The following is a 23,833-nucleotide window of genomic DNA, read 5'->3' on the forward strand; positions in this document are numbered from 1 at the left end:
ATGTAGCCTTTCAGAAGCTTCTCCCCTCTAGCTAATGTGATCTCTGCCCACAAGCACTGGGTGAGGGCCTTGCCAGGACTTTTGTGCTTAGTGTCTCCGAGTACATTTGCTGTATTCTAGTTATTAGTGCCTTTATCTAACCACCCAGCTGCCTACCAACACTGTAACTTTCTTAAGGGCGGTGCTCTCTTCCTCTTGTCTGTTTGCCCCATGGTGAGTAACGCGGAGCAGGTGCTGTGCTCAGTCAATATTTGATGAATGAATGTGTACATGAGAGAACCAGAGTCGGTTCCTGGATAAATGGGCACATAAAAGCACAGTCCTTGGAAGATTGTGGGCTCTTTTCCTTTAATGAGAGAAGGACAGGATTTGTATTGTTTCCTTTCAATGGGGAAACGCGTTCACGGCTCTCCTGGGATGGCACGGCATGGTTCAGCAGAGACCACTGGTCACTTGTACCAGTATTTAACAGGCCAAGCATGAGAGTTCAGCCACCAGACTGCCCAGTTCCAGCCCAGGCTCCGTGTCTCACTTGCTGTATGACCTTGGGTCAGTTACTTGACCCTTCCGTGCACATTTCCATATCTATAAAATGGGGAGAACCAGGCCAAGCACATAGGTTCGACGCCTATAATCCCAGCATTTTGGGAGGCCAAGGCAGGTGAGTCACTTGAGGCTGGAGTTGGAGACCAGCCTGGCCAACATGGCGAAACCCTGTCTCTACTGAAAATGCAAAAATTTAGCTGAGTGTGATGGTGCATATCTGTAATCCCAGCTACTTGGGAGGCTGAGGCACGAGAATCACTTGAACCTGGGAGGTGGAGGTTGCAATGAGCCGAGAATCACGCCACTGCACTCCAGCCTGGGAGACAGAGTAAGACTCTGTCTCAAAAAACAAACAAACAAACAAACAAACAAAACTGGGGAGAATCAGGGGTCTGCTTCATAGGATGGTTCTAATATGTAGATACAAGCCCTCACACTCTTCTAGCAGCAGACAGGGTAAGCTCCAGACTGCCACCTTTCTGCTGACTGCTTCCATATTCTTTTTGTGACATGTCCCTTCCACACACCTTTCAGAAACTTCACCCTCTCTCTTTGTTGCTTTTCATTTTGGAAACATCAATAAAAATGTCCAGTTTGAGGAAGAACTAGATGGCCTGAGAAAAATACAATTGTAAAACTTCACCTGGAAAAGAAATACTTAAGTAGGTGAGTGGTTCAGATATCATCTGGCAAAGGGTAACTCTCACTTTCACGGACAGATTTTGGATATTTGGGGCTAATCATCCCTGACCAGTGGCTGAAATAAAAACAAAACAAAAATCACTTGCCGATTCTCCAGTGAGTTAGTGGAAGGATCCTTAAAACCAGTCATCCTTCCACGCATGTTTTATGAGCAAATAAACAAGAGTCTCCCAAATGGAGCCAAAATCATCAAGGCTGCTGTCAAGCCAGGAGTGAATTGTGCTGAACTTTTCAACTCGGATTAACGTTTTGAGATACGTGGGGTTACACTGTATGATTTTCTACATTTTGGAACAAAAAGAGACATTGAGTTGAAGCGAGACCTTGGCATTTGAGGCTTTTGATGCTTTAGGCGTGATTTTCTTGACTTTCAAAAATAAGCAGGTAGTTGGGTTTGTGGTGGAAGCAATGATAGAAAAGAAATGTTCCTGTTTTTTTCTGGAAGTAAAGCCCACAGTCCTGGCAGGCGGGGAGATACCTGATAGAGGAACTGCGCTCTTAGGTCTGGTGGCCAATCTCTTCTCTTAAAATAGCACAGCCACCACGGGCCTCAGCGACTTCTCTCTAAAGGACGTGTTCATGTGTGTAAATTTTAAATGTTGGCATGCCTATAGGAATTAGGCTAATTTTGAGAGTCCTGACCTACTTAAATGAGACAGGCAATACTTCAGAGCCTGTTCTATAGTTTGAACATCCTCTCTATGTAGCCACTGAATTGTAACCTTTTTTTTCTATTAAGTTACTCTGGGAAAATGCTGTGATCTCAAAGGGTAAAGATGATTGATTTGTATGGCCAGTATAATAGTGGAGAATAGGCAGTGCTAATACAATGTTATGATCCTCTGATATTACACCCTTCCTGAATGTTTTTTTGGATATCTGTTAATATTAACAAAATATTTTTGTAGACTGATTACAGAGTTTTTGGGGGATCTACCTATATTCTGGGCTTCAAAAATTCAACAAACTAAAGAAAAAATAGGGCTGAGCACAGTGGCCCATGCCTGTAATTCCAGCACTTTGGGAGGCTGAGGCAGGTGTATCACTTGAGGCCAGGAGCTGGAGACCAGCTTGGCCAACATGGCAAAACCCCGTCTCTACTAAAAATACAAAAGTAAGCTGGGTGTGGTGGTGCACACCTGTAATCCCAGCTACTTGGGAGGCTGAGGCAGGAGAATATTTTGAACCTGGGAGGCGGAGGTTGCCTTAAGCCGAGATTGCGCCACTGCACTCCAGCCTGGGTGACAGGGCGAGACTCTATCTTAAAAAAATAAAAATAAAAAATAGGCTGGAGTTCCAGAGATGGCTGCTAATACTGTGCATTTAGCAAATTAGTGATTTTAAGTCCTGGGTGACACACCTAACCCAGATTTTGAATGTTCCATGGGTCTGCAAGCAATGCCATGAGATCGGACAGGCTACCATACCCACCCATGTGCGTAGAGGGTGCTACGAAGAGAAAAAAATAATAATAAACAAGAACAAAAGATCTGCAGATCAGAAACTAGCATTCTGGGTTTAGCTTTTAGTGGTCATCATTGAAACCACCGTGTGTCGCCTGATGACTTGTTCCAGGCACTTGTAAATGCCTAAACTGCATGATCTAAATTCCTCCTAACACCCTATAGGTAAGAACTTTTTTCATTCCATTTTGTGGAGTAGCCGCTGAGGCCTAGAGAGGATGAGGATCTTGCCCAGGGTTAACGGGATTAGGAAGAATCCGAGGTACAATTTGAGCCCAGACCGGGAGGGTCCTCACCTAGCATGTGATGCCACCTGCCACCTGCAACCTTGGACAGGACCCTGTCTATGCGACTGTCGGGCCAGATGTAGTCAGTCCTTATGAGTAAGAGGTGGTGACCACCTGGCCTCTTTCGAGTGATCTTCAGTCAAAGGCCCCTACTCTTCTCATGGGCCTCTTTAGATGGTCATGATTGCAGAATTGAGACTCAACTTGTTTTGCAAACTCTCTTTCCAGCGTTTGTAGTTAATTAAATAGGAAACATTGACGTGATGATCAAATTGGCAGAGGTTTACCCATCATGCTGTAAAAGTCTCAGTTAATGTTTGGTAATGGACAGAAAAGTTCAGTGGTATTTTGGCAGAAAGCAACCTGTCTCTGAAATAGGAGACGAAGGTTTTCACACATGCGGGTTAAATCTAGATGCCTCTGGTATATTTTGGAAGGTTTCTGACCAAGCCTAGTGAAAAGTGTAAGGTCAGGTTTGAAAAACCCATCCTTCTGTCCTTGGTGTGACGCAAGACTCCCCCGCTGGTCTTTCTGGCCTCTTTTCTGGGAAGAGCAGCTACTCCAGTCACATTCTCAGGGTCCAGCCTGCCAACCTGGTGCTTTTTTATGTGTTGGGGTGGTTTTTAAGTTCTCAATGAGAAAATTACCTTTTTGGATCTTCTTCCATGTACAATTTGTCCATAGAGTTTGTAACGAGCAATGAAAACGTGTATTTATTTGGATTTCCTCCTACAAGAGAAAAATCTGTTTGTGAAGGTAATTTAATCAAGCAGGGTCCTAGGATCAGGAGCGAAGCTGTTTGGATGGATTCCATGAGAAGGACCTGTCAGTGTGTGAAACCAAAAGTTCAGCCACAAGACATAGCAGCAGAGGTGCACAGAGCTCAACAGCGACGTCGCATGCACCGAGGCTGGACCCCGGAGCCAAATCTCCCTGGCTCCACCTTTGATGAGCTGCACGAAGGGGACAAGTCCTGCCACCTATTAGCCTCCGTTTCCATGTCTATAATCTGGTGTTCCTAGCTCATGGGACTGTCGGGGTAATTGAGCGAGTTAATGTCTAGGGATCACCTGTGACGTGCCAACACAGAGCTGTCATTTCTGCTGTTGTCCATTTTTCCGCATCTTTATTTGTAAGGATTTGAAAGAATGTACAGTGGAAACCTGATGATCTCAAGCATAGAATATCTTTTCATAATGCTGAGCGTGAATGACATGAGAATCCATTTCTGAGGTGAAATCGTATGGATCTGAAGAATGGCTGGTCCCAGCCCTGGTGGAACGGGGTGCGAAGGAGGGAGGATGAGAGCCAGCCGTTTCAGTCTGGGGTGACCCTGCCACCCAGACCGTCCATTAGCTGAGGGGTCCAGGGCTTCCTCCAGGCCACTTGCCACTAAAGCTCAGCTAAAGTCTTAAAAAGGACACATTTGGAGCCAAGCAACAGGCACAGCCCATGTTAGGAATGTTTCTGAAATGGAAAAATACAAAACCAGAAAGGAAGTACGTGCGCCTAATCTTACATGTTTATCAACATTTTACTGCAATGTATGACATCTCTGTGAGCACAAGATTAGCCTTGGCATTTTTTTCTGGGAAGTATAAAAGACTCCTTTTTTCTTTCTTTTTGTTTTCAATTTCTCTCTAGAGGAATTTAAAACCGGATATTTCCATCTTAAAGTTCTTCAGCAAGCCTGTCAAGGTGTCCATATTTCTTACCCTGCTGCCTCTCAGCATCTAAGTGCTATCTCGGTTACACTCATGTTTGCTGTTCACAATGGAGTACTAAGGAAATAGCAAAATTAAGCTACTGGCATGGTGCTAATAACTGAAACTGAAAATCGGTTTAGAGCTTTTCTGTTTGGAAAGAGTCACTTGAGCCGGGCATGGTGGCTCACGCCTGTAATCCCAGCACTTTGGGAGGCTGAGGCAGGAGGATCACTTAAGGCCAAGAGTTTGAAACCAGCCTGGGCTAGCAAGACCCCTGTCTCTAAACAGATATATGATAGATAGACAGACAGAACAGATAGAAGAAAAGAAAAGGGTCACTTGGCACTAGGTCTTCACAGGTAAAGATTCAGAGCACGGGAGGAAGAGCAGGCTCAGGCACCTGGGTCTAATCAATGACAATCTCACTTCTACGCCTTTTGGTGGCGTTTTCCAGTCTACCTCTAAGCTCTAGGGAATCATGTGGCTAAAATCTTCCCTCCTGCTGAGACTCAGAGAATACCATGTTGGCCAAGATCTCTAAAAAAAATCAAACCTGGCAATATTGAGTTACCTTCCTCTTACCATAAAGTATTTCCTCACTTCCTCCTTATTGTGAACTTTCTTAAGAAGCGAGTCCAGGAGGAAGCAGTGATGTGAATTTATTAACTTGACTCAGACTTCTAAAGAAACACAAACTAAGCGCCCCATTCAGAGAGTGACAGGGAAACCCCATGACATAATTAGTTACCTATGAGTTTCCAAATAGGATTTGGAAAGAGACATACAAGCTAGGTAGCCAGCATGGCACATGGCTTCCCTGAAGCCAGCATTGCCCTGGCCAAGGGACCTTTGCAGAACAGATGAGATTTCAGCTGGGACTTGCAGCCAAGTGGGATTTGGCCTTTTGGGGAGAAGGGAAAGGATATTCCAAGGCCAGGGACAGAGCATGGTCAAAGGTATGGAGATGAGGAAGAGGGGACCAGACCAGAGGGTCGGGTGGGAAAGCGAGTTGGGGTCAACTTGCAAAGGGGCTGATGCGCCAGGTAAAAAACCAGGAGCACAGTTTAGTTCTGTCGGATCATTTCAGGTGGAAGGGCAGTGGGGATGTTGGAGAAAACACTTTTTGGTGTCGTTACATTGAATCTGCTCATCTATAAGAAGAAAACTTTATTTCATAGAGTTATTGTATGGCTCAAAATAGGTATGAAGAATTGAGAAAAAGAATTTTAGATTTAAAAGGGTTGAGAAAATGAAAAAGCACCTGCCAAAGGAGAGTGGCAGAGTTACCAACATGGAACTTTCAGATGGCAGATATTCTGCTTGACTGGACTGTCTTCATAAGGAAATGTAGGTTCAGCAAGTGACACATTGAGGCAACTCTTCTCATTATTAGCTGTCATCTAAATAATGACTTACACTAACAGCCATTGAGCAATTGCAATACACACCAGCAACTGTTATACATGCTTGTCACAACCAGTAGTGGGTCTATTATTCCTGCTGTACAGGTCAGAAATCTGGTGAGAGAGGTTCAATTACTTGCCCATGGTGATGTACCTGACATAGGGCAGAGCCCGGATTTAAGTTTAGTCAGTCTGGCATTTGGGCCCTTGAATTGAACCCCTAGGGTGAAATAACCAAGCACTTTAATCACGGGCTCCTGGGAGCCCAGAGGGGCGGACGCTTGGCCCACAGTGGTACAAGAGATGTGGACTGTGGGACCCCATGCTCTCCCATCCTGCTTGCATGCAGCAGGCGTTCAGGTATTGCTGGCCCAGGAAGACCATCGCCCTGTACTGCAGCAGGGAGGTGGGCCAGTTCTGTTCCCACTGAGGACCCAGCAATAACAGTGATGCAAGCTTGTTTATGGAGTATTTTTAGTTATTGTACATCACAAAACTTAAGAACGTGAGCACAGGTTAATATTTATCTTAAGGGAAAAGAGTTTCCTTTAGAAGGTTTTAGAATTGGGAACTGCTGCATGCATATTCACTCAGGAATGCATATGTGTGCAATTCATAGAGGTAGGCTGAGAGAAACATTGCGGAGCTGAGTGCAGACCGCCCCAGGGAATGATGCCGAGATAATGCGGCCCTGGGCAGGAAAAGGCACTTTGTGGAAGGCACTGTCTTCTGTTTCTTAGGACAAAACCTGGATCTCTGCATGCCTCAACCACTCTACACCAACCTGAAGGTAAAGGGCAGCTTCTGGCAGGAGCCAAGGCGAGATGGTTCCTAGGGGATATAGCAGACCAGGCTGTCCTGAGAGAATGCAGCCTGCACCTTGCGAGGTGGGATCTGATAGAGCAGGGTGCAGGGGACAGGCTGCGCCTGCAGAAGGTCCTCAAGTCTTGCATGGATGCTTAGCCCAGTAACATGTGGATAGTATCCACATTAAGAGGGACAGTTTCAAGTGTCACATGTCTCTGTCAACGGATCAGTCTTAAACCGTAGCTATTGCATTTTTAAAAGTGCCATAAATATTAACTGTAGGAAAAATGGAATTCTGCAGTGCCTTGGGTCCATGTGCATGTCTTAGCCAGCTTTTCCATGTCTGTCCAGGGACGCTGATGTGCTCTCTCCTCCATCTGGGGAGTCAATGACCAGAATGCAGGCTGTGGTGACATCTAGTGGCTTCGCTCTCATGTTGACTTTGGAGATTTCTCCCTCAGTTTTTCTTGAATGTCAGCCCCAAAAGGCAAATTTCCTAGAAATTGTATTTCTTTTCCTTCTCTTGTCACTGATAACTTGCCACCCCTCTGCGTGCAATGCCTCCTCCCTGGGCAGGGCTGTGGTAGTTACCATCTTCCCAGAGGGAGGCCAGGGATCTCCTCCCCTCTCCCCGGTGCCTGCTCCTCCGGGTATCTCATCCCATCCAGACAGTGAGTCCTGGGTCATGGAAAACATTCTGCAGCTTGTCCCCAAACAAGCAGTCCTCTCAGAGGTGGCTCGCCTGCACAAGGGGACAGATGTCACTTCTGAAAAGGTGTTTTTCACCTACTACATAACAATCAAAACTTACTTTTTTTCTTTTCGAGACAGTTTCACTCTTGTTGCCAAGGCTGGAATGCAATGGCACAATCTTGGCTCACTGCAACCTCCACCCTCTACCTCCCGGGTTCAAGATTCTCCTGTCTCAGCCTCCTGAGTATCTGGGATTACAGGCAGGTACCACCACGCCTGGCTAATTTTTGTATGTTTAGTAGAGATGGGGTTTCACCATGTTGGCCAGGCTGGTCTCGAACTCATGACCTCAGGTGATCCACCCGTCTCGGCCTCCGAGTGCTGGGATTACAGGCATGAGCCACCTTGCCCAGCCAAAACTTACTTTTTTATTCTTTTAATTGTGGCAAAATACACAGAACATCACACTTACCTTCTTAACCACTGTTAAGTGTACTGTTCAATAGTAAGTGCATTCAGATGGCTGTGCAACCAATCCCCAGAGCTTTTGCTTCTTGCAAATCTGAAATACTGCCCCCATCAAACCCATTTATGCCTAGTATTCCATTAGTGGAACGCTAAGCATGTGGGAGTTACATATATCCTACTGCTCAAGATCATCGCCAAGGTCTGATTGCAAAAATTCAAAAAATGGCAACCTCAGGAATGAATGGGTTACAGGACCCATTCTCACTCCCATTCCCCTCTCATCCCAGCCCCTGGCAACCACTCTTCTACTTTCTGCCTCCATGAATGTGACTTCCCTAAGTATCCCACATGTGTGAGATCATGCAGTATTTGTCCTTTTGTGACCGATTTGTCATTTCACTTAGCATCATGTCCTCAACATTCATCCATGTTGTAGCATGAGTCAGAATTCCTTTCCTTTCTAAGGCTGAATAAAATTCCATTGTATGCACAGACCACATTTTGTTCACCCCTTCACCTGTTGATCGATGCCTGGCTTGCTCCCACCTTTTGGCTATGGTGAATAATTCTTCAGTGAAGGTGGATGCACAAATGTGTCTTTGAGACCTTACTTTCAATTCTTTTGGGTATATATCCAAAAGTACAATTGCTGAATCATATGGTAATTCTACTTTTAATATTTTGAGGAGCTGCCATGCTGTTTTCCATACAAAATTTATTCTTAATACATTTCTTCCACAATCAGCATTCTAACAGTGATAACGTGAATAAAATCTCCGTCTCTTCTTAAATTAGGCTGATTACTGTTTTGGGTGGACAGGGCTTCTAATGGTTTGTTCAATTTTATTCAAAGTCTGAACAAAGGCAATGATAAGCCACATTCATTTAGGTACAAAGTACGTTCTAGAAAGTTGCGAGAGTTTGGTCGTTTCTGGATTTTTTTTTTTTTTTTTTTTTTTTTAGACAGAGTCTCGCTCTGTCTCCCAGGCTGGAGTGCGGTGGCCGGATCTCAGCTCACTGCAAGCTCCGCCTCCCGGGTTCACGCCATTCTCCTGCCTCAGCTTCCCAAGCAGCTGGGACTCCAGGCGCCCGCCACCTCGCCCGGCTAGTTTTTTGTATTTTTTAGTAGAGACGGGGTTTCACCGGGTTAGTCAGGATGGTCTCAATCTCCAGACCTCGTGATCTGCCCGCCTCCGCCTCCCAAAGTGCTGGGATTACAGGCTTGAGCCACCGCGCCCGGCTCTGGATTTTATTAATGGACACACACACATCTCCTCAAGGCTATCTGCTTTGAAAGCAAAGAGTAACACAGACCCGACCAGGATTTTGCCTGGGCTGGTTCAGCGGAAATAACTTTTGCATCAGGAGGACTTGAGCTCGAAGCGTGGCTTAGCTCCGCGCCAGGTATGTGACTGGGCAAGTTACGGAACTTCTCTGACCTTCAGTAATAACATTTACCTTGCAGGGCTGTGCCGTGCCTGGAGCCCGCAGATGGGGTAATGATGGTCATCACTGGTGTTTCAGATGTCTTTTTGAAGCTGGGGCGTGTGCATGGAAAGAATGGAGAACATGCCTGTTCCTGAACGATGATGATGTCCATGTGGATTGTGGGCTTTGCTGTTTATCATGAGCTCGCATGTGTAGACATTAACTCACATCAAAGCAGTTTGTCCTCTATTTCATTTGTCAAAATAACCCATAAAGCACAGTTGATTTTCCCCTCAGATTTCTGAAAATACTTTAAGCTAAAAATACAAAAGACAGGGCAGCCCTCTGCCCTCAACTCCCAGTGTATACCCAGTTTGGGTTCTCAAGGATAGAGAGGACTTGGACATTTGAGCAAGCTGCCCCGGAGTCCCCAGAGAGGCAGTGCCTACCCCAGGGGACCCATGATACTCAGGGGTGCTGGGCTCAGGTGAGAACTAATCCCACAGAAACCAGGGCATTTAGTCCCGCTTTGAGAGCACTCTATGCTCGTCTCACCTTCATTCCTCTTTTTTTCTTTTTTTTTGAGATGGAGTCTCCCTCTATTGCCCAGGCTGTGCAATCTCCGCCTCCCAGGTTCAAGCGACTCTCCTGCCTCAGCTTCCCAAGTAGCTGGGACTACAGGCACGCACCACCACGCCCGGCTAATTTTTGTATTTTTAGTGGAGATAGGATTTCACCATGTTGGCCAGGTTGGTCTTGAACTCCTGACCTCAGGTAATCCGCCTGCCTCTGCCTCCCAGAGAGCTGGGACTGTAGGCACGAGCCACTGTGCCCTACCTCTCCTTTACACATTATCATCTTGCATCAGCAATAATCCTATTCCCAGATGTTCTAGGAAGTAAACTTCCAACAGGGATAGCACAAGAGGTCGCCCCTCACAAAGGCCATAGTCATGACTGTCTTCAAAGTGTCTCAGCATTCACATTTTAAAAATTCCTTGAACTAAAACAAAATGCGCAAAGAGATCACCAAATCAAATAACTTTAGTTTGGTTCCAGGTTCCAGGAAAACACACACACACACACACACACACACACACACACACACAGATACTTCAGCAAAAGAGAACTGTTTGTTCTAGTTTTGGTTCCGAGTTAGTTGGTGTTTTAGGACTTTCTTTTTTTTTTTTTTTTTTTTTTTTTTTTTTTTGAGGCGGAGTCTCGCTCTGTCGCCCGGACTGGAGTGCAGTGGCCAGATCTCAGCTCACTGCAAGCTCCGCCTCCCGGGTTTACGCCATTCTCCTGCCTCAGCCTCCCGAGTAGCTGGGACAACAGGCGCCCGCCACCTCGCCCGGCTAGTTTTTGTATTTTTAGTAGAGACGGGGTTTCACCGTGTTAGCCAGGATGGTCTCGATCTCCTGACCTCGTGATCCGCCCGTCTCGGCCTCCCAAAGTGCTGGGATTACAGGCTTGAGCCACCGCGCCCGGCCTGTTTTAGGACTTTCTAATCAAGGCCAAGATCCATGTTTTCACATCCTACACTCAGCATAACTCCAGCTTGGACTTCAGTTTCAGTAACAGAGACATCGTGGGCAGGCTCTTCTTCAGGGCCATCGCGTGAACAGCCCTCCTGCGCCCTGTTCAGGATACTTACCAACTGGAAGCTGGCCCAGGAAACCGTGCAGAGACTAATATTCTGTTTCTGCCTCATGAATAAATGGATGATGATTTGGGGTCAGAGCTGGAAACACAAAGACAGCAATAGAAACATATTCTAAGATAAAGCTGGGCATAAATAGATTGTTATTTTAATTTTTTATTGGCACTTTAAAAATGCTGTATGTCATTTTTAAAAGGCAAATATGGAAGGTTCTCTTATTCCTCAGGCAAGATGAAGCCAAGTGTGGAGTCGAGTTGTCTGCAGGGCTCCTTTCTGTCTCTCATCTTTTACTCAAAAGTATGCATCTGGCTTCTCAGGGCCTCTCCCATGTGTGCCCAGTTTTTGTCTCACTTCTCTCACCCTCACCCCCTTCTACTCCCACACCCTTACCTGTCCCCTAGTCTGAGCACTTTACTCTTCTGTTGAAAAGCAGCTCGCCACTGCCTTCAGGATCAACGGAATCTCTACACAGACATAAAAGGCAAAAAGGCAGCCATATGTTCCGGTCCAGCCAGGCTGGGGCGTCCTCCCACCTCGCCCCTGGCCTGTCATTACTGCAATCTGACATGCTCCCCGTCCCCAGGTCTTCTGTGTCTGTGCTCTTTCTCCTCCTGAAATTTCCCTCCTCCCCCAGCTCACTGCCACCCACACAGATAGCACCCACACAAGCAGTCTGTCCTGACCCTCTCCCACCAATCAGTCCTTGGGCCTCCTTCTGGTGAACATCTCGACACCCAGAGCCTCTCTGCCACACCGGTGACCATGGTGATCTGAGTTGGGCAGGGGTCCCTCAGGCAAGGACCTCCTGTAGTCTGTTTCTCTGTCACCGGATGTGGTGTGAGACGAATTGATAGGTGTTCATGTTTTCTGTTTCTCTTTCTTGCAGGCAATACATAAGGGAAATCCCTTTGTTTTTGAGAAGCATCTCTCACACACAGACGTGTGCATACATGCACATCTGTCTAACCTGTTGCTCTAAAATGCAGCAAGAGAAAAGCAGCCTAGTCTTCACTGATTTCAGCAGTTAGGTGGTCCTGGGGCATGAATGTGGGTGCACCAGGGTGCCTCGGCCCACCTTCATTCCTTGTTTGCCCTGCAGATTTGCAAGGGGCCCCTATGCTGTGGGGTCCAAGCCCTCCTATCCTGCCTCTGACTGTCTTGTGTGGTCTGGCCCCACAGGACTTGTCCTACAAGGACCGGCACTGGCATGAAGCCTGTTTCCACTGCTCACAGTGCAGAAACTCACTGGTGGACAAGCCCTTTGCTGCCAAGGAGGACCAGCTGCTCTGTACAGACTGCTATTCCAACGAGTACTCATCCAAGTGCCAGGAATGCAAGAAGACCATCATGCCAGGTCAGGAGACACACCTTTCTCATGCGTGAGCCAGTCTAGCTTCAGGCCTTGTGCACGTTCCTCTGACCCCCTGTTCACATTGACTTGGTTCCAGACACTCGTGTTGACTTTCCATTTTTACCTTGAATTACAGAGGAGTATTTAGAGCACTTACAAAGCAGGCACATACAGGTTCTATCATGGGCAGTAACGGGATCTTTTTTGCTATGCACATGGGGCAGTGTTATGCAGTCGAATTGTTAGAGTAAGTGAATGGTGGGCATTCCCCTTAAAAATACATCTCCTGCATCAGCCCCCACTTTCCCACCACCATAGATGGTTTCTCTTTTCTTCGCTTCTACCTGATGAATGTACACTCATTCAGTTATTTCACCAAGTGTGCATGGTGCTCTTGCGTGCCAGGCACTGGGCTCAAGCCGAGCATCCATGGGGTGTGAGCCGAGGTGCACCTGGTCCTCTGCCCTTATAGAGTTGGTGTTCTAGATGGACAGTCAAAAAGGGCACAGCTGCAACTGGGCCAGGTGCTGAGGACGGCAATAAAGGTGCCTTGTGTGTTGATAGGACTGTGTCCCTCATGGTTTGTGTGTGTGTGTGTGTGTGTCGGGGGGGAGTTATTTGTTTTTTTGTTTTGTCTTTTATGTGGGAGGGCAGAATCTTTTATTTTGAAAAGCAAAGGGGACAAAAAGATATGGAATTTCAAAATACAGAAAGAAGCTGGGCATCGTGGCTCATGCCTGTAATCCCAGTACTTTGGGAGGCTGAGGTGGGTGGATCACTTGAGGTCAGGAGTTTGAGATCAGCCTGGCCAACATGGTTCAGTGGTACAATCTTGACTCACTGCAACCTCTGCCTCCCAGGTTCAAGAGATTCTTCTGCCTTAGCCTCCTAAGTAGCTGAGACTACAGGTGTGCGCCACCACACCTGGCTAATTTTTGTACTTTTAGTAGAGACGGGGTTTCATCATGTTAGTTTGCTTTGTTTTTGATAATAAAGAAATACTGAAGAGACTGACATATACGAAATAGTTTAAAAAGATATGTAGGATGCCAGGTGTGGTGGCTCGCCCCTGTAATTCCAGCACTTTGCAAGGCTGTGGAGGGCAGATCACGAGGTCAGGAGTTTGAGACCAGCCAGGCCAGCATGGTGAAATCCCATCTCTACTAAAAATACAAAAATTAGCCAGACAGGGCAATGTGCACCTGTAGTCCCAGCTACTCGGGGGGCTGAGGCAGGAAAATTGCATGAACCCGGGAGGTGGAGGAGGTTGCAGGGAGCTGAGATTGTGCCACTGCATTCCAACCTGGGTGACAGAGTGAGACTCCATCTTGGAGAAAAAAAAAAAAAAAAGACATGTAGGATAAGGAATCATCATTTTTACAAAGGCAAGGAGGTTATTTGACCTTCAGTAAGATGGTTTCTTACTGCTACTACATTTCTCTGGTTAATACAACTTAAAAACAACTGTGACACACCATGACAGGGAAGAAAAATGCCCAGGCTGACACAACCCCAGCCCTGTTGGCAGCTGTAAGGGAAGACAGGTGGCAGGGCTGCATGGTGACTTTAGATGAGGCAGTTCCAGGCAGGAAGGCCTCGTCCAAGATCACATGGGTCCTGCAGAGGCTGGAAACTCGGGCCCCAGCCCCAGTGCTGTGCGACACTGCGAATGAGAACCGAAGCCCGTAGAAAGCCAGGCTGACCTGTGTCCTGCTCCACAGGGAGTCACTGCAGAGACGTAGCACTCTCAGTAACAATAAGAACCACAACATTAATTGAAAAACAAATTAAACCCTTACTAGTTTCTTGAACAAGGGCCCAAGGAAGCTTCCACTGGGGAGGCTAGGGACTATTCAAGACTTTGTTAGCACCAACCATGACATAAAAAGTATGCATATTTCCCGGATTTTGAATTTTTCACCTGTCTTGACTTTCTGCGTTAGTCAGGTTCTCCAGAGAAACAGCATCAATCGAAGAAATATACACATATAGATACGTATATATGGGGGGGGGGAGAGAGAGAAAGATGAGAGAGAGAGAGAGAAAGATGAGAGAGAGAGAAAGATGAGAGAGAGAGAGAGAAAGATGAGAGAGAGAGAGATTTATTTCAAGGGATTGGCTCATGAGATTGTGGAGGCGGTAAGTCTGGAATCTGTGGAACAGCCCAGCAGGCTGGAGGCTCGGGGAAGAGATGACACTGCAGTTCCAAATGGGAGCATTTGAATTCCATAGGGCAGCAGGCTGGAAACTCAGCCAGGGTGTGTCTATTGCAGTCTTGAGAAGAATTAGTTGCCCTTAGGGAAACCTTAGTCTTTGCTCCTAAGGCCTACCACTGATTAGATGAAGCCCGGCCCTGATACGTGGGTAATGTGCTGCACTCGAAGCTTACTGACTTAGACATTAATCACATCTAAAAAACGCCTTCACGGCAACAAATAAACCTGTTTTTTTGACCAAACAACTGGGTACCAGAGCCCAGCCACGCTGACACATAAAATTAACCATCACACCTTCTCTTTCTCATGGTGTGTACTGGGGAGGGAAAGAAAGGAAAAACATGATCAAATAAGAAGTAAAAGCCCCATGTTCAGTGAGAGGTAACCCATACTGAATATCTGAGAATTAACTGGCCAGCAGTCTCTTCTACTAAGGAATGAGGGAAGCTGGAATTCAGGCTCTGTGGTAAGAAATGCTGTGTAGTAATAATAACAACACAGCCACAGCTACCGGCCCCTGAGCACACACAGAGGAGTCGGACACTGCTGCTTTACCGAATCCCATTTAATCTTCAGTGTCCCCTGGGTTGGATGGCTTCATCCCCATCTTACAGGTGCCTCCGCCAGAAGAAATGGACTGGGCACCAAAGGCAGGGCGTCTAGAAGAATCCTGGTGTATGCAAAACAAACCACCACCAACAAAACGCTGACTCAAAGCACTTGCTTGCCTGGGTTTGATTTTTAAAAGCGTTCGAACCCATTCAAGATGAATATGGGTTACAGCGTCAGTGCACACAGCTTTTGCAGTGAATTTACATTTAGAGGACGAGTGAAAAACTCAACCCGCCAGCGCCACACCCCCACACAAGTCAGTTTCCTGATGACTAATCAGGAAACTGGAATACCATCAGAAACCCCGGTGCTGGGGTTTACCACCTCTCGCGCCCCTATTAGCAGACGTTGCTTACAGATGCACCACAGCCTCTGCGCATGTGCAGACTCCAGTAGTGACACTCTCCAACCCTGCAACCAAATTTCTGGCTCCTCATTTGCCTTTTTTTTTTTTTTTTTTTTTTTTTTTTGAGACAGGATCTCGCTCTTTCGCTTAGGTGGGAGAGCAGTGGTACAATCACTGCTCACTACAGCCCTGACTTCTCGGGCTTGAATGATCCTCCCACCTCAGCCTCCTACGTATCTGGGACCTCAGGCACACACCACCACACCCAGCTAATTTGTTTTTTTTTTTATGTTTTTTGGTAGAGACAGGGACTCCCTATGTTGCCCAGGCTGGTCGCCAACTCCTGGGCTCAAGAGATCTCCCTCCTTAGACTCCCAAAGTGCTGGGATTACAGGGCTGAGGCACCGCAGCCAGCCTAATTTGACTGTTTGAATCCAATGAAGACATCCCTTCTTCAAGACTGCGCTTCCGTCTGCGGGAGACTTGGTTCAGAGTGTGCGATTCAGTTAGGAGAAGGAACGCCCCTGCCACCTGCCGGCGTTGCTGCATATGACCACGCAGGCCTGTGGCCAAGGCTGTCGCCTTGCCCGAGATGTGCACGCGCCACGTCCCTGAGGCTCCAGGTGCATTTCCTGCACATAGAGTTGCCCTCGCACTGGTGTTGATCTGATAAGAGTTATTTCAGAACCCGCCAAGAATGTCATGAGAGTCATAATTGCCCCATATTCATTAGCAAAATCCTTTGGCTTCTGGGCCGCTTGATCAGAATGAAGGTCAGAGATCCAAAGAGCAAGTGACAAAAGTATGCATGGCGGTTGAAGAAAATCTTTGTGAAGTGTGTATCAAAGTCCTTCCACTATTTTTACTTGAATTTCCATTGCTTCATGTAATGTTCGTTTTAGGATTCATCATCCCACAATTGAATTCCATAGATTGTACAGCTTAGTTTTGAATTTTAAGATCACTGCGTGTCATCAACCCAAATTCCCTCTCACACATTGCCCCCCACCACACACCCCGCTTATTTTATATAATCTCAAATGTCTGGTCTTGGAAGTACAGGAAGCTGAGAAAATGATCCTAAATAACAATCATGTGATAATTCTCAGCACATTCCTAATTACTGGAGGACAGACATTTCCTGACCAGCTTTCTAGCCCAGCTGAAATAAAACCCCTAGCTTTGTCCTTGGCACCATAAGATTTTGGGGCTGAGAGCTATGGACTAGTCTATAGACTCCTATAAGCCACCTGTGTTACTGCAGCTGCTTATACCTGATCTGGCGCGGGCAGTCCCCCTGTCAGCTTGATTCCCCATCACTCCCTGACCGCTAGTTGAAGTCACATGTATGTGACCCTCATGCTGCAGTCCCCAGGGATTGGTAACATTTTTCCTTCAAAAACCAGATAAATATTTGGGGCTTTGTGAACCATACAGTCTCTGTCACAACTACTCAACTACCACAACTACACAACAACTCTGCACAACTGCACACAGTTGCACACTACTCTGCCATCTAGCATGAAAGCGGATGGAAACCATGGAAGTAAATGAATGTGTGTGGCTGCATTCCAATAAAACTTCATTTGAAAAGCGGGCAGCAGTCTGGATTTGGTCCTTACACAGGGGCCAGGCCCCTTAGCTAGTCCGGGCACTTACAACACTTCCCTGTTTCTTTGTCCCTGAAACTCATTTCCCCAGATCTTTCTTTACATTTGCTTTACACGAAGGGTACTTGTTTACATGCCTATCTGGAATCATCTCTTACTATAAATAGATACACTTCTTTCTGGTAAACAAAAATGAAAAAAATGTCAGTCAGCAAACACCGAGCATTTGCAGTGAGTCCAGCTTGGTGGTGGCGGGGTGACCCGTAAGTGTTTCAGTTCTCTAGATCTCCTCAGTTCACTTGGAGAAATGGTAGAAACGTATCAAATGCTAATAGTTACTCAAAAGACAATGGATGGCACGGGTTTAGGCAATTACTAAATGGAATGTACAAGTAACACATGAAGATTTCAGCCAGGCATGGTGGTGTGCACCTGTAGTTCCAGCTACTCAGCTTGAGGCAGGAGTTTCCCTGGAGCCCAGATGTTACAAGGCTGCAGTGAGCCAGGATCGTACCACTGCACTCCAGCCTGGGTGACAGAGCAAGACCCTGTCTCGAAAATAAAAAAACTACATGTAGGTTTTAATTATAGCACTTAGCACAGTGCATAAAATTACCAAGGTACATCACAACTTGGTTCAACAGCCAGTATGTAAAGTGAGTGTTGTAGAGGCTGATCACTGAATCAGGTTAGAGGTTCCAGGTTCATTCACACTCCAGCCATTTCCATCCTGCTGCGAACCAGACAGGGTGTTCTTTATTAGGTGTGCAGTAGGTGAATACAGTCCCTAGACTCCAAAAGTCATGCTCCATAGAAATTAATCGGAGCTATGCCACACTTCCCTTTATACTTCGCATTGCTAAGGCAGACTTAACTTTTTTTAGATTTAACATTCCTAGCCACGATTTTCAATAAATAAATGTTAAGTACCTAAAATGTACACGTGTTGTTCTAGGAGCTGGGTGTACAGTAGTGAACCAAAAGACAAAGTCCATGCCCTGCACAAAATAGGAATTAGCTCCGTTTAGAGGTGAACCTTCAAGAGCTGAAGTGACTTGCTCTGGTCATAAAACTAGAGGGTGGCAAGCTCTGAAGGCAACTGCTGGGACTCCACGCCCCTCTAACCATAACTCTGCTGTGTTCCTCTTGACCCTGATGACAGGTACCCGCAAGATGGAGTACAAGGGCAGCAGCTGGCATGAGACTTGCTTCATCTGCCACCGCTGCCAGCAGCCAATTGGAACCAAGAGTTTCATCCCCAAAGACAATCAGAATTTCTGTGTGCCCTGCTATGAGAAACAACATGCCATGCAGTGTGTTCAGTGCAAAAAGGTATTTCAGATTCCCCCTTGGCCCTTGCACATTCTGGCCGGTTTGCCTCCATGGTCCATGTCTGTCAGTTCTCTTTCCAAAAACAAGGATACCTGTGATACTGGAATGGCGTGGGAACTGTGCCTGTCCTGCCTTACATGCTGAGCTTTATCCATTGGGTCTGGGCGCCCATCCTTCTTTCAAAAACATCAACACTGTTGAGCTCCTGTGATCAAATCGTTTAACCCTGCCTTCTTCTAGACTATTTCTAAATATATTCTTATGTCGATGACCTGATGTTAGAGGGAAAGGGAGCCACTATCCCAAAGCTGTCTTGTTCAGCTTCTCTCCATGAATAAAACAAGAAAACAATTGCAAACTTGAGAGGGAGAGAAAGATGGAAGGAAGAGGGGAGAGGAAGGGAGGGAGCAAGGAGGAGAGAGAGACGGATGTGAAAAGAAAAGTAAAGGAGAAAAGTCTGCCCCTGTGGATATGGGACAGATCATTTATTAAATGTATCTACTCTGGCCAGGCAAGGAGGCTCACGCCTGTAATCCCAGCACTGTGGGAGGCCAAGGCTGGTGGATCACCTGTGGGAGGCCAAGGCTGGTGGATTACCTTAGGTCAAGAGTTCAAGACCAGCCTGGGCAACATGGTGAAACTCCATCTCTACAAAAAATACACAGCTTAGCTGGGCATGGTGGTGCACACCTGTAATCCCAGCTACTCGGGAGGCTGAGGCAGGAGAATTGCTTGAACCCGGGAGGTGGAGGTTGTAGTGAGCCAAGATCGTACCACTGCACTCCAGCCTGGGTGACAGAGCGAAACTCCATCTCAAAAAATTAAAAAAATAAAAATAAATAAACTTAACTACTCCATCTGTTCCAGTCATGGCTCTGTTAGGGTTAAAGAAAGAAAGGGAACTGCCTATCTGTAGGAAGCCAACTCTCTGCCCAGTTGCCCCCCGACCTCTGCCCGTCAGGGTGGAGCTTAGTTTTCTGCTGCCCCCTCTGACTCTTAAACACACGCAACTCTGATTATGCTGTAGCTTCCAGCGTCTCTGTGCTGTTAGGCTTTGCATCAGCCTGTTGAGTGGCACCCTCCCACTGCTCACTCGCCCCGGGCAATGCCAGCTGTGGAACTCATTGCAGGTTCTGTTTGCTCTCATCCTCTTATTGACCCTGCTCACCCAGCTTCTGCTGTTTGCCCTTGGGGCCTCTACCCTTGCCTCTGGGCCGTGGAGAAATATCCCAGTGCCTCTACCTGTACCTCGCTGGCCTGGGCAAGAATGTCCCCACCTTGCCTGCACCTTTTCGAAGTGCTGAGTAGTCTTACCAATTTCCATTCAGCCTTTCTCTCTTGTTTCCATTTGTTTTTTTTTTTTTTTTTTTTTTTTTTTGAGACAGAATCTCACACTGTCACCCAGGCTGGAGTACGGTGGCACGATCTTGGCTCACTGCAGCCTCTGCCTCTCCAGTTCAAGCGATTTCTTTTGCCTCAGCCTCCCAAGTAGATGGGATTATAGGCAAGGGTCGCCATGCCTGGCTGACTTTTTTGTATTTTTAGTAGACACGGGGTTTCAACACGTTGGCCAGGCTGATCTCGGAACTCCTGACCTCAGGTGATCGACCTGCCTCCGCCTCCCAAAGTGCTGGGATTGTAGGTATGAGCCACTGCGCCCAGCCCCTTTTGTTCTTTACTGTTATTTTAAATTGTATCTCTCTTAATTTCCTCTCCATTTATGTTTGTTTTTTTCTTTTTTTGAGACAGTTTCACTCTATCACCTGCACTGTAGTACAGTGGCATGATCTCAACTTACTGCAACCTCTGCCTTCCGGGTTCAAGCGATTCTCCTGCCTCAGCCTCCTGAGTAGCTGGGATTACAGACAGGCGCCACCACCACACCCACCTAATTTTTGTGTGTGTGTTTGTTTGTTTTTTTTAGTAGAGACGGTGTCTCACCTTCTTGGCCAGACTGGTCACGAACTCCTGTTTTTTCTTTATTCTTAGATTGAGGTCTCATTCCTGCTTTTATTTTAGGAACCCTCTTCCCTGTTTTCTCTCCTTCTTATTTTCATTTTGGTCTGTTTTTCTCATCAAGACCTAACAGAAGTTCATCTGAATTGCTCTTCCTCTGTCATCTTTCCAATGTATGCTTTATTCATTTGCAGAAATGAAAGCAACACATCCTTCTGGGATGCATGCCTTTTGTGTGCATGTTTGTTAAATACACACAAAAACATTCATGCCAGAAGCATCCACTCCTCGACATGAACTTGGCCCTCTCAGGCACTGGGGATCCGATGCTGGACAAGATGCAGACACTTAACTGTAGTCTAGGTGGAAGCACGCTCCAGTGTCAAACCCATCAGTCGTTACTAAGCAGTGTGCTATGGAGGAGAAAAGCAGAGTGTGGAATGGAGGGACCTCAACTAATCTGAGGAGTGGGGGGCCAGGGTGGCGTTTAGGGAGGGAGTCTCTGAGAAAATCAGGCTATGCTGAGAGGCATCGAGCTAGCTGATGTGGGTGGTAAGCATGGAATCTGGAGTGAGGGAGGACTGAGGATGTATGTTGCAGGCAGAGGAGATGTCTTACACACACAGGCTACTGCATGCATATGGATACGTTGCAACAAAGCGTGTTTTGTGTTCATTCTCTTGTGCGGTGGGGTGGGTTATAGGAAGATGCTTTATGATTTATGGTTTAATGAAAAGAATACAAGATAGAAGGGAGTCCGGAATTCTAGCTCCTGCTTTGTCATTAATCAGCTATGAATTCTTCAGCAAGTCACTTTTTAATTTCTCTGAGTCTCAGTTTACTCACCCATAAAATTAATATCTTTCTTACTTCACAAGCTTTATGTAAAGACCAAAGGAATTACTGGATGATACTGAAATGTTCAAAAAATAAAAAGCAAAAAAGCGTGATTGTGAGGTGCTTGCACTACATCTTCCATTGCCTTCGTTTGCCAAGCTGAGGCCACCTACACTCCTCTGATAGCTTACTCAGCTCCGCCAAGCACACATTTTCAAACACAATGTGAGATGCAACATTTGGAGAAAACTACCAGGTAAAATTGAGGTACTGATGGCCGCCGTTCCACCTCCTGTGGCTTTGCAGCTTCACCTCACAGATGTTCTAAGACCACAAGACAGGTGAGAATGAAGGCATCTGGCTTATTTTTCCCAAAGTTTCCAAGATGCCCATATCTTCTTGTGGCATCAGCAGGTGCCAGTCCCAGCTGTCCTTTAAGCCTTTTCCTTCTTTCACCGTAAGTGGTTGGAGAGACAGGCTTGTGAGTGGCATTGGAGAGGTTACCACTTGCCAGGGTTTTCGTTTTGTTTTTGAGACAGAGTCTCACTCTGTTGCCCAGGCTGGAGTGCAGTGGCATGATCTTAGCTCACCGCAACCTTCGTCTCCAGGGTTCAAGCGATTCTCCTGCCTTAGCCTCCTGAGTAGCTGGGATTACAGGCGCACCACCACACCCAGCTAATTTTTTGTATTTTTAGTAGAGATGGAGTTTCGCCACGTTGGCCAGGCTGGTCTCGAACTCCTGACCTCAAGTGATCCGCCTGCCTCGGCCTCCCAAAGTCCTGAGATTACAGGCGTGAGCCACCGGCCCTGCCAGGGTTCTAAGTAAGGACTCCCCATCAACTTGCCTATTTAACATCATCACCCTCACTTCCTCGATGAGAAAACTGAGGTGCAGAGATCTTTATTATGACCTGCTCCCAGCCACAGGTCTGGTAAGGAGTAGGATGAGGATTCAAACCCAAGTCTCCTTGATGCTGTCTTCAATCCCGACCCCTCCACTGTGCTGCTTCCCTGCTCGCAAAGGTGGCAACGCCACTGAGGTGCCCTGTGCCTTAGATCTCCAGCATCCCTGGGAAGGGCTGAGGGCAACCCCCGAGCTCCAGTTTCACTAATGGGAAAGCCAGGACCTATGACACTGGAATGAAAGCGTGTGGTGAGGGTAACGAGTGACTGTGAGGTTTGTCAAGCAGCTTCATGGTGATGTTTAACAAACTGGACCTTTTCTGAATGAGGATCTTGCAACGTCCAGTGGCAGTAGCTGAGACTGAAGATGTCTCCCAAGCACAGAGACCACACTAACTCTCCCACTCGTCCCTGCAGCCCATCACCACGGGAGGGGTCACTTACCGGGAGCAGCCTTGGCACAAGGAGTGCTTTGTGTGCACTGCCTGCAGGAAGCAGCTGTCTGGGCAGCGCTTCACAGCTCGCGATGACTTTGCCTACTGCCTGAACTGCTTCTGTGACTTGTATGCCAAGAAGTGTGCTGGGTGTACCAACCCCATCAGCGGTGAGTGTCCCGGGGTCCCCACTTTGAAGAGGGATTGTAAGCTTGAACAAGACCTAGCATTTTAGCATGTGACCCTGTCTATATCCCTAAACTTCCCAGACCTCCCTAAGGCTCTGAACACAGCAGACTTTTCTGCCTATCTGCTTTCCTCTCCTTGGTGCACTGGCTATGCTTCAGCAAGTAATGATTACTTCCTCTGCCGCCCACCGGATCACAACCATATGGCCTATGCTCTGGTTTAGTTTCTGCTTTGGGTTGGATTATCTCTAAAACTGCAGCCTGTGAGCCTGTGACACCACATAAGCACAAGAAAAATTGGCCTTTTCAGGCTTAGCAGCTGTGCTGTTTTCTTAGAAGTGTTCCCCAGCATCTTAGGGGGACGGTTGTACTCCAAAGCATCTTAGTGGGAAATGTCTGCCACAAGGCCATAGCTATATGAGGGCAGAGGGTACATTCTAAGGAGTTTTTCATATTGTATTCCCCCAAAGAATCTGGCTAAGTGAGAGCCCCAAATCTGGCTGGCTGGCAGACCAGGCTTCTGGACTAGACTATTAAGCAGGCTGGAGAAATTCAGTGTGGAGAACAGATGACTTCACGCTAAAGTCCTTTAGATGGTCACCACATACCACTACACAAATTAGTGACTGGGTGGGGAGAGAAAAGTGTGTATTCTATAGTAACACAGGAGAAGTTTTATGATGTGGGATTTTCAATCCCACTGCATTCAGTGGACTGGTTCTTCTCTATCAGAGGAAGGTGGCAGACACATGGAGTACCCGGTGGCCTGGCTTTCCCATGTGGCTTTTCAGTGTAATTACAGAAACCCATCTATACACCCCCTGTGTGCTTATCCTTGACTTTCTTTTCCCTCAGGCCTAGAACCAAGTTCACCTAACTGAGCTAA

At 46.9% G+C, this 23,833-nt stretch overlaps 1 protein-coding gene across 4 annotated transcripts in view; it reads left to right on the forward strand.

Moving 5' to 3' along the window:
• FHL2 (four and a half LIM domains 2) overlaps positions 1–23,833 on the forward strand; it is a 76,144-nt gene that overhangs the window by 50,763 nt on the left and 1,548 nt on the right. For all 4 annotated transcript variants that reach the window (XM_010360982.1, XM_010360983.2, XM_010360980.2 and 1 more), the window contains 3 exons: positions 12,342–12,516; positions 18,460–18,629; positions 22,743–22,929. In XM_010360982.1, the coding sequence (XP_010359284.1) occupies positions 12,342–12,516; positions 18,460–18,629; positions 22,743–22,929 (532 nt within the window). The remainder of the gene's footprint in view (positions 1–12,341; positions 12,517–18,459; positions 18,630–22,742; positions 22,930–23,833) is intronic.

The sequence above is a fragment of the Rhinopithecus roxellana genome, chromosome 17 (genome assembly GCF_007565055.1).
Source record: "Rhinopithecus roxellana isolate Shanxi Qingling chromosome 17, ASM756505v1, whole genome shotgun sequence".
NCBI classification, from domain to species: Eukaryota; Metazoa; Chordata; class Mammalia; order Primates; family Cercopithecidae; genus Rhinopithecus; species Rhinopithecus roxellana.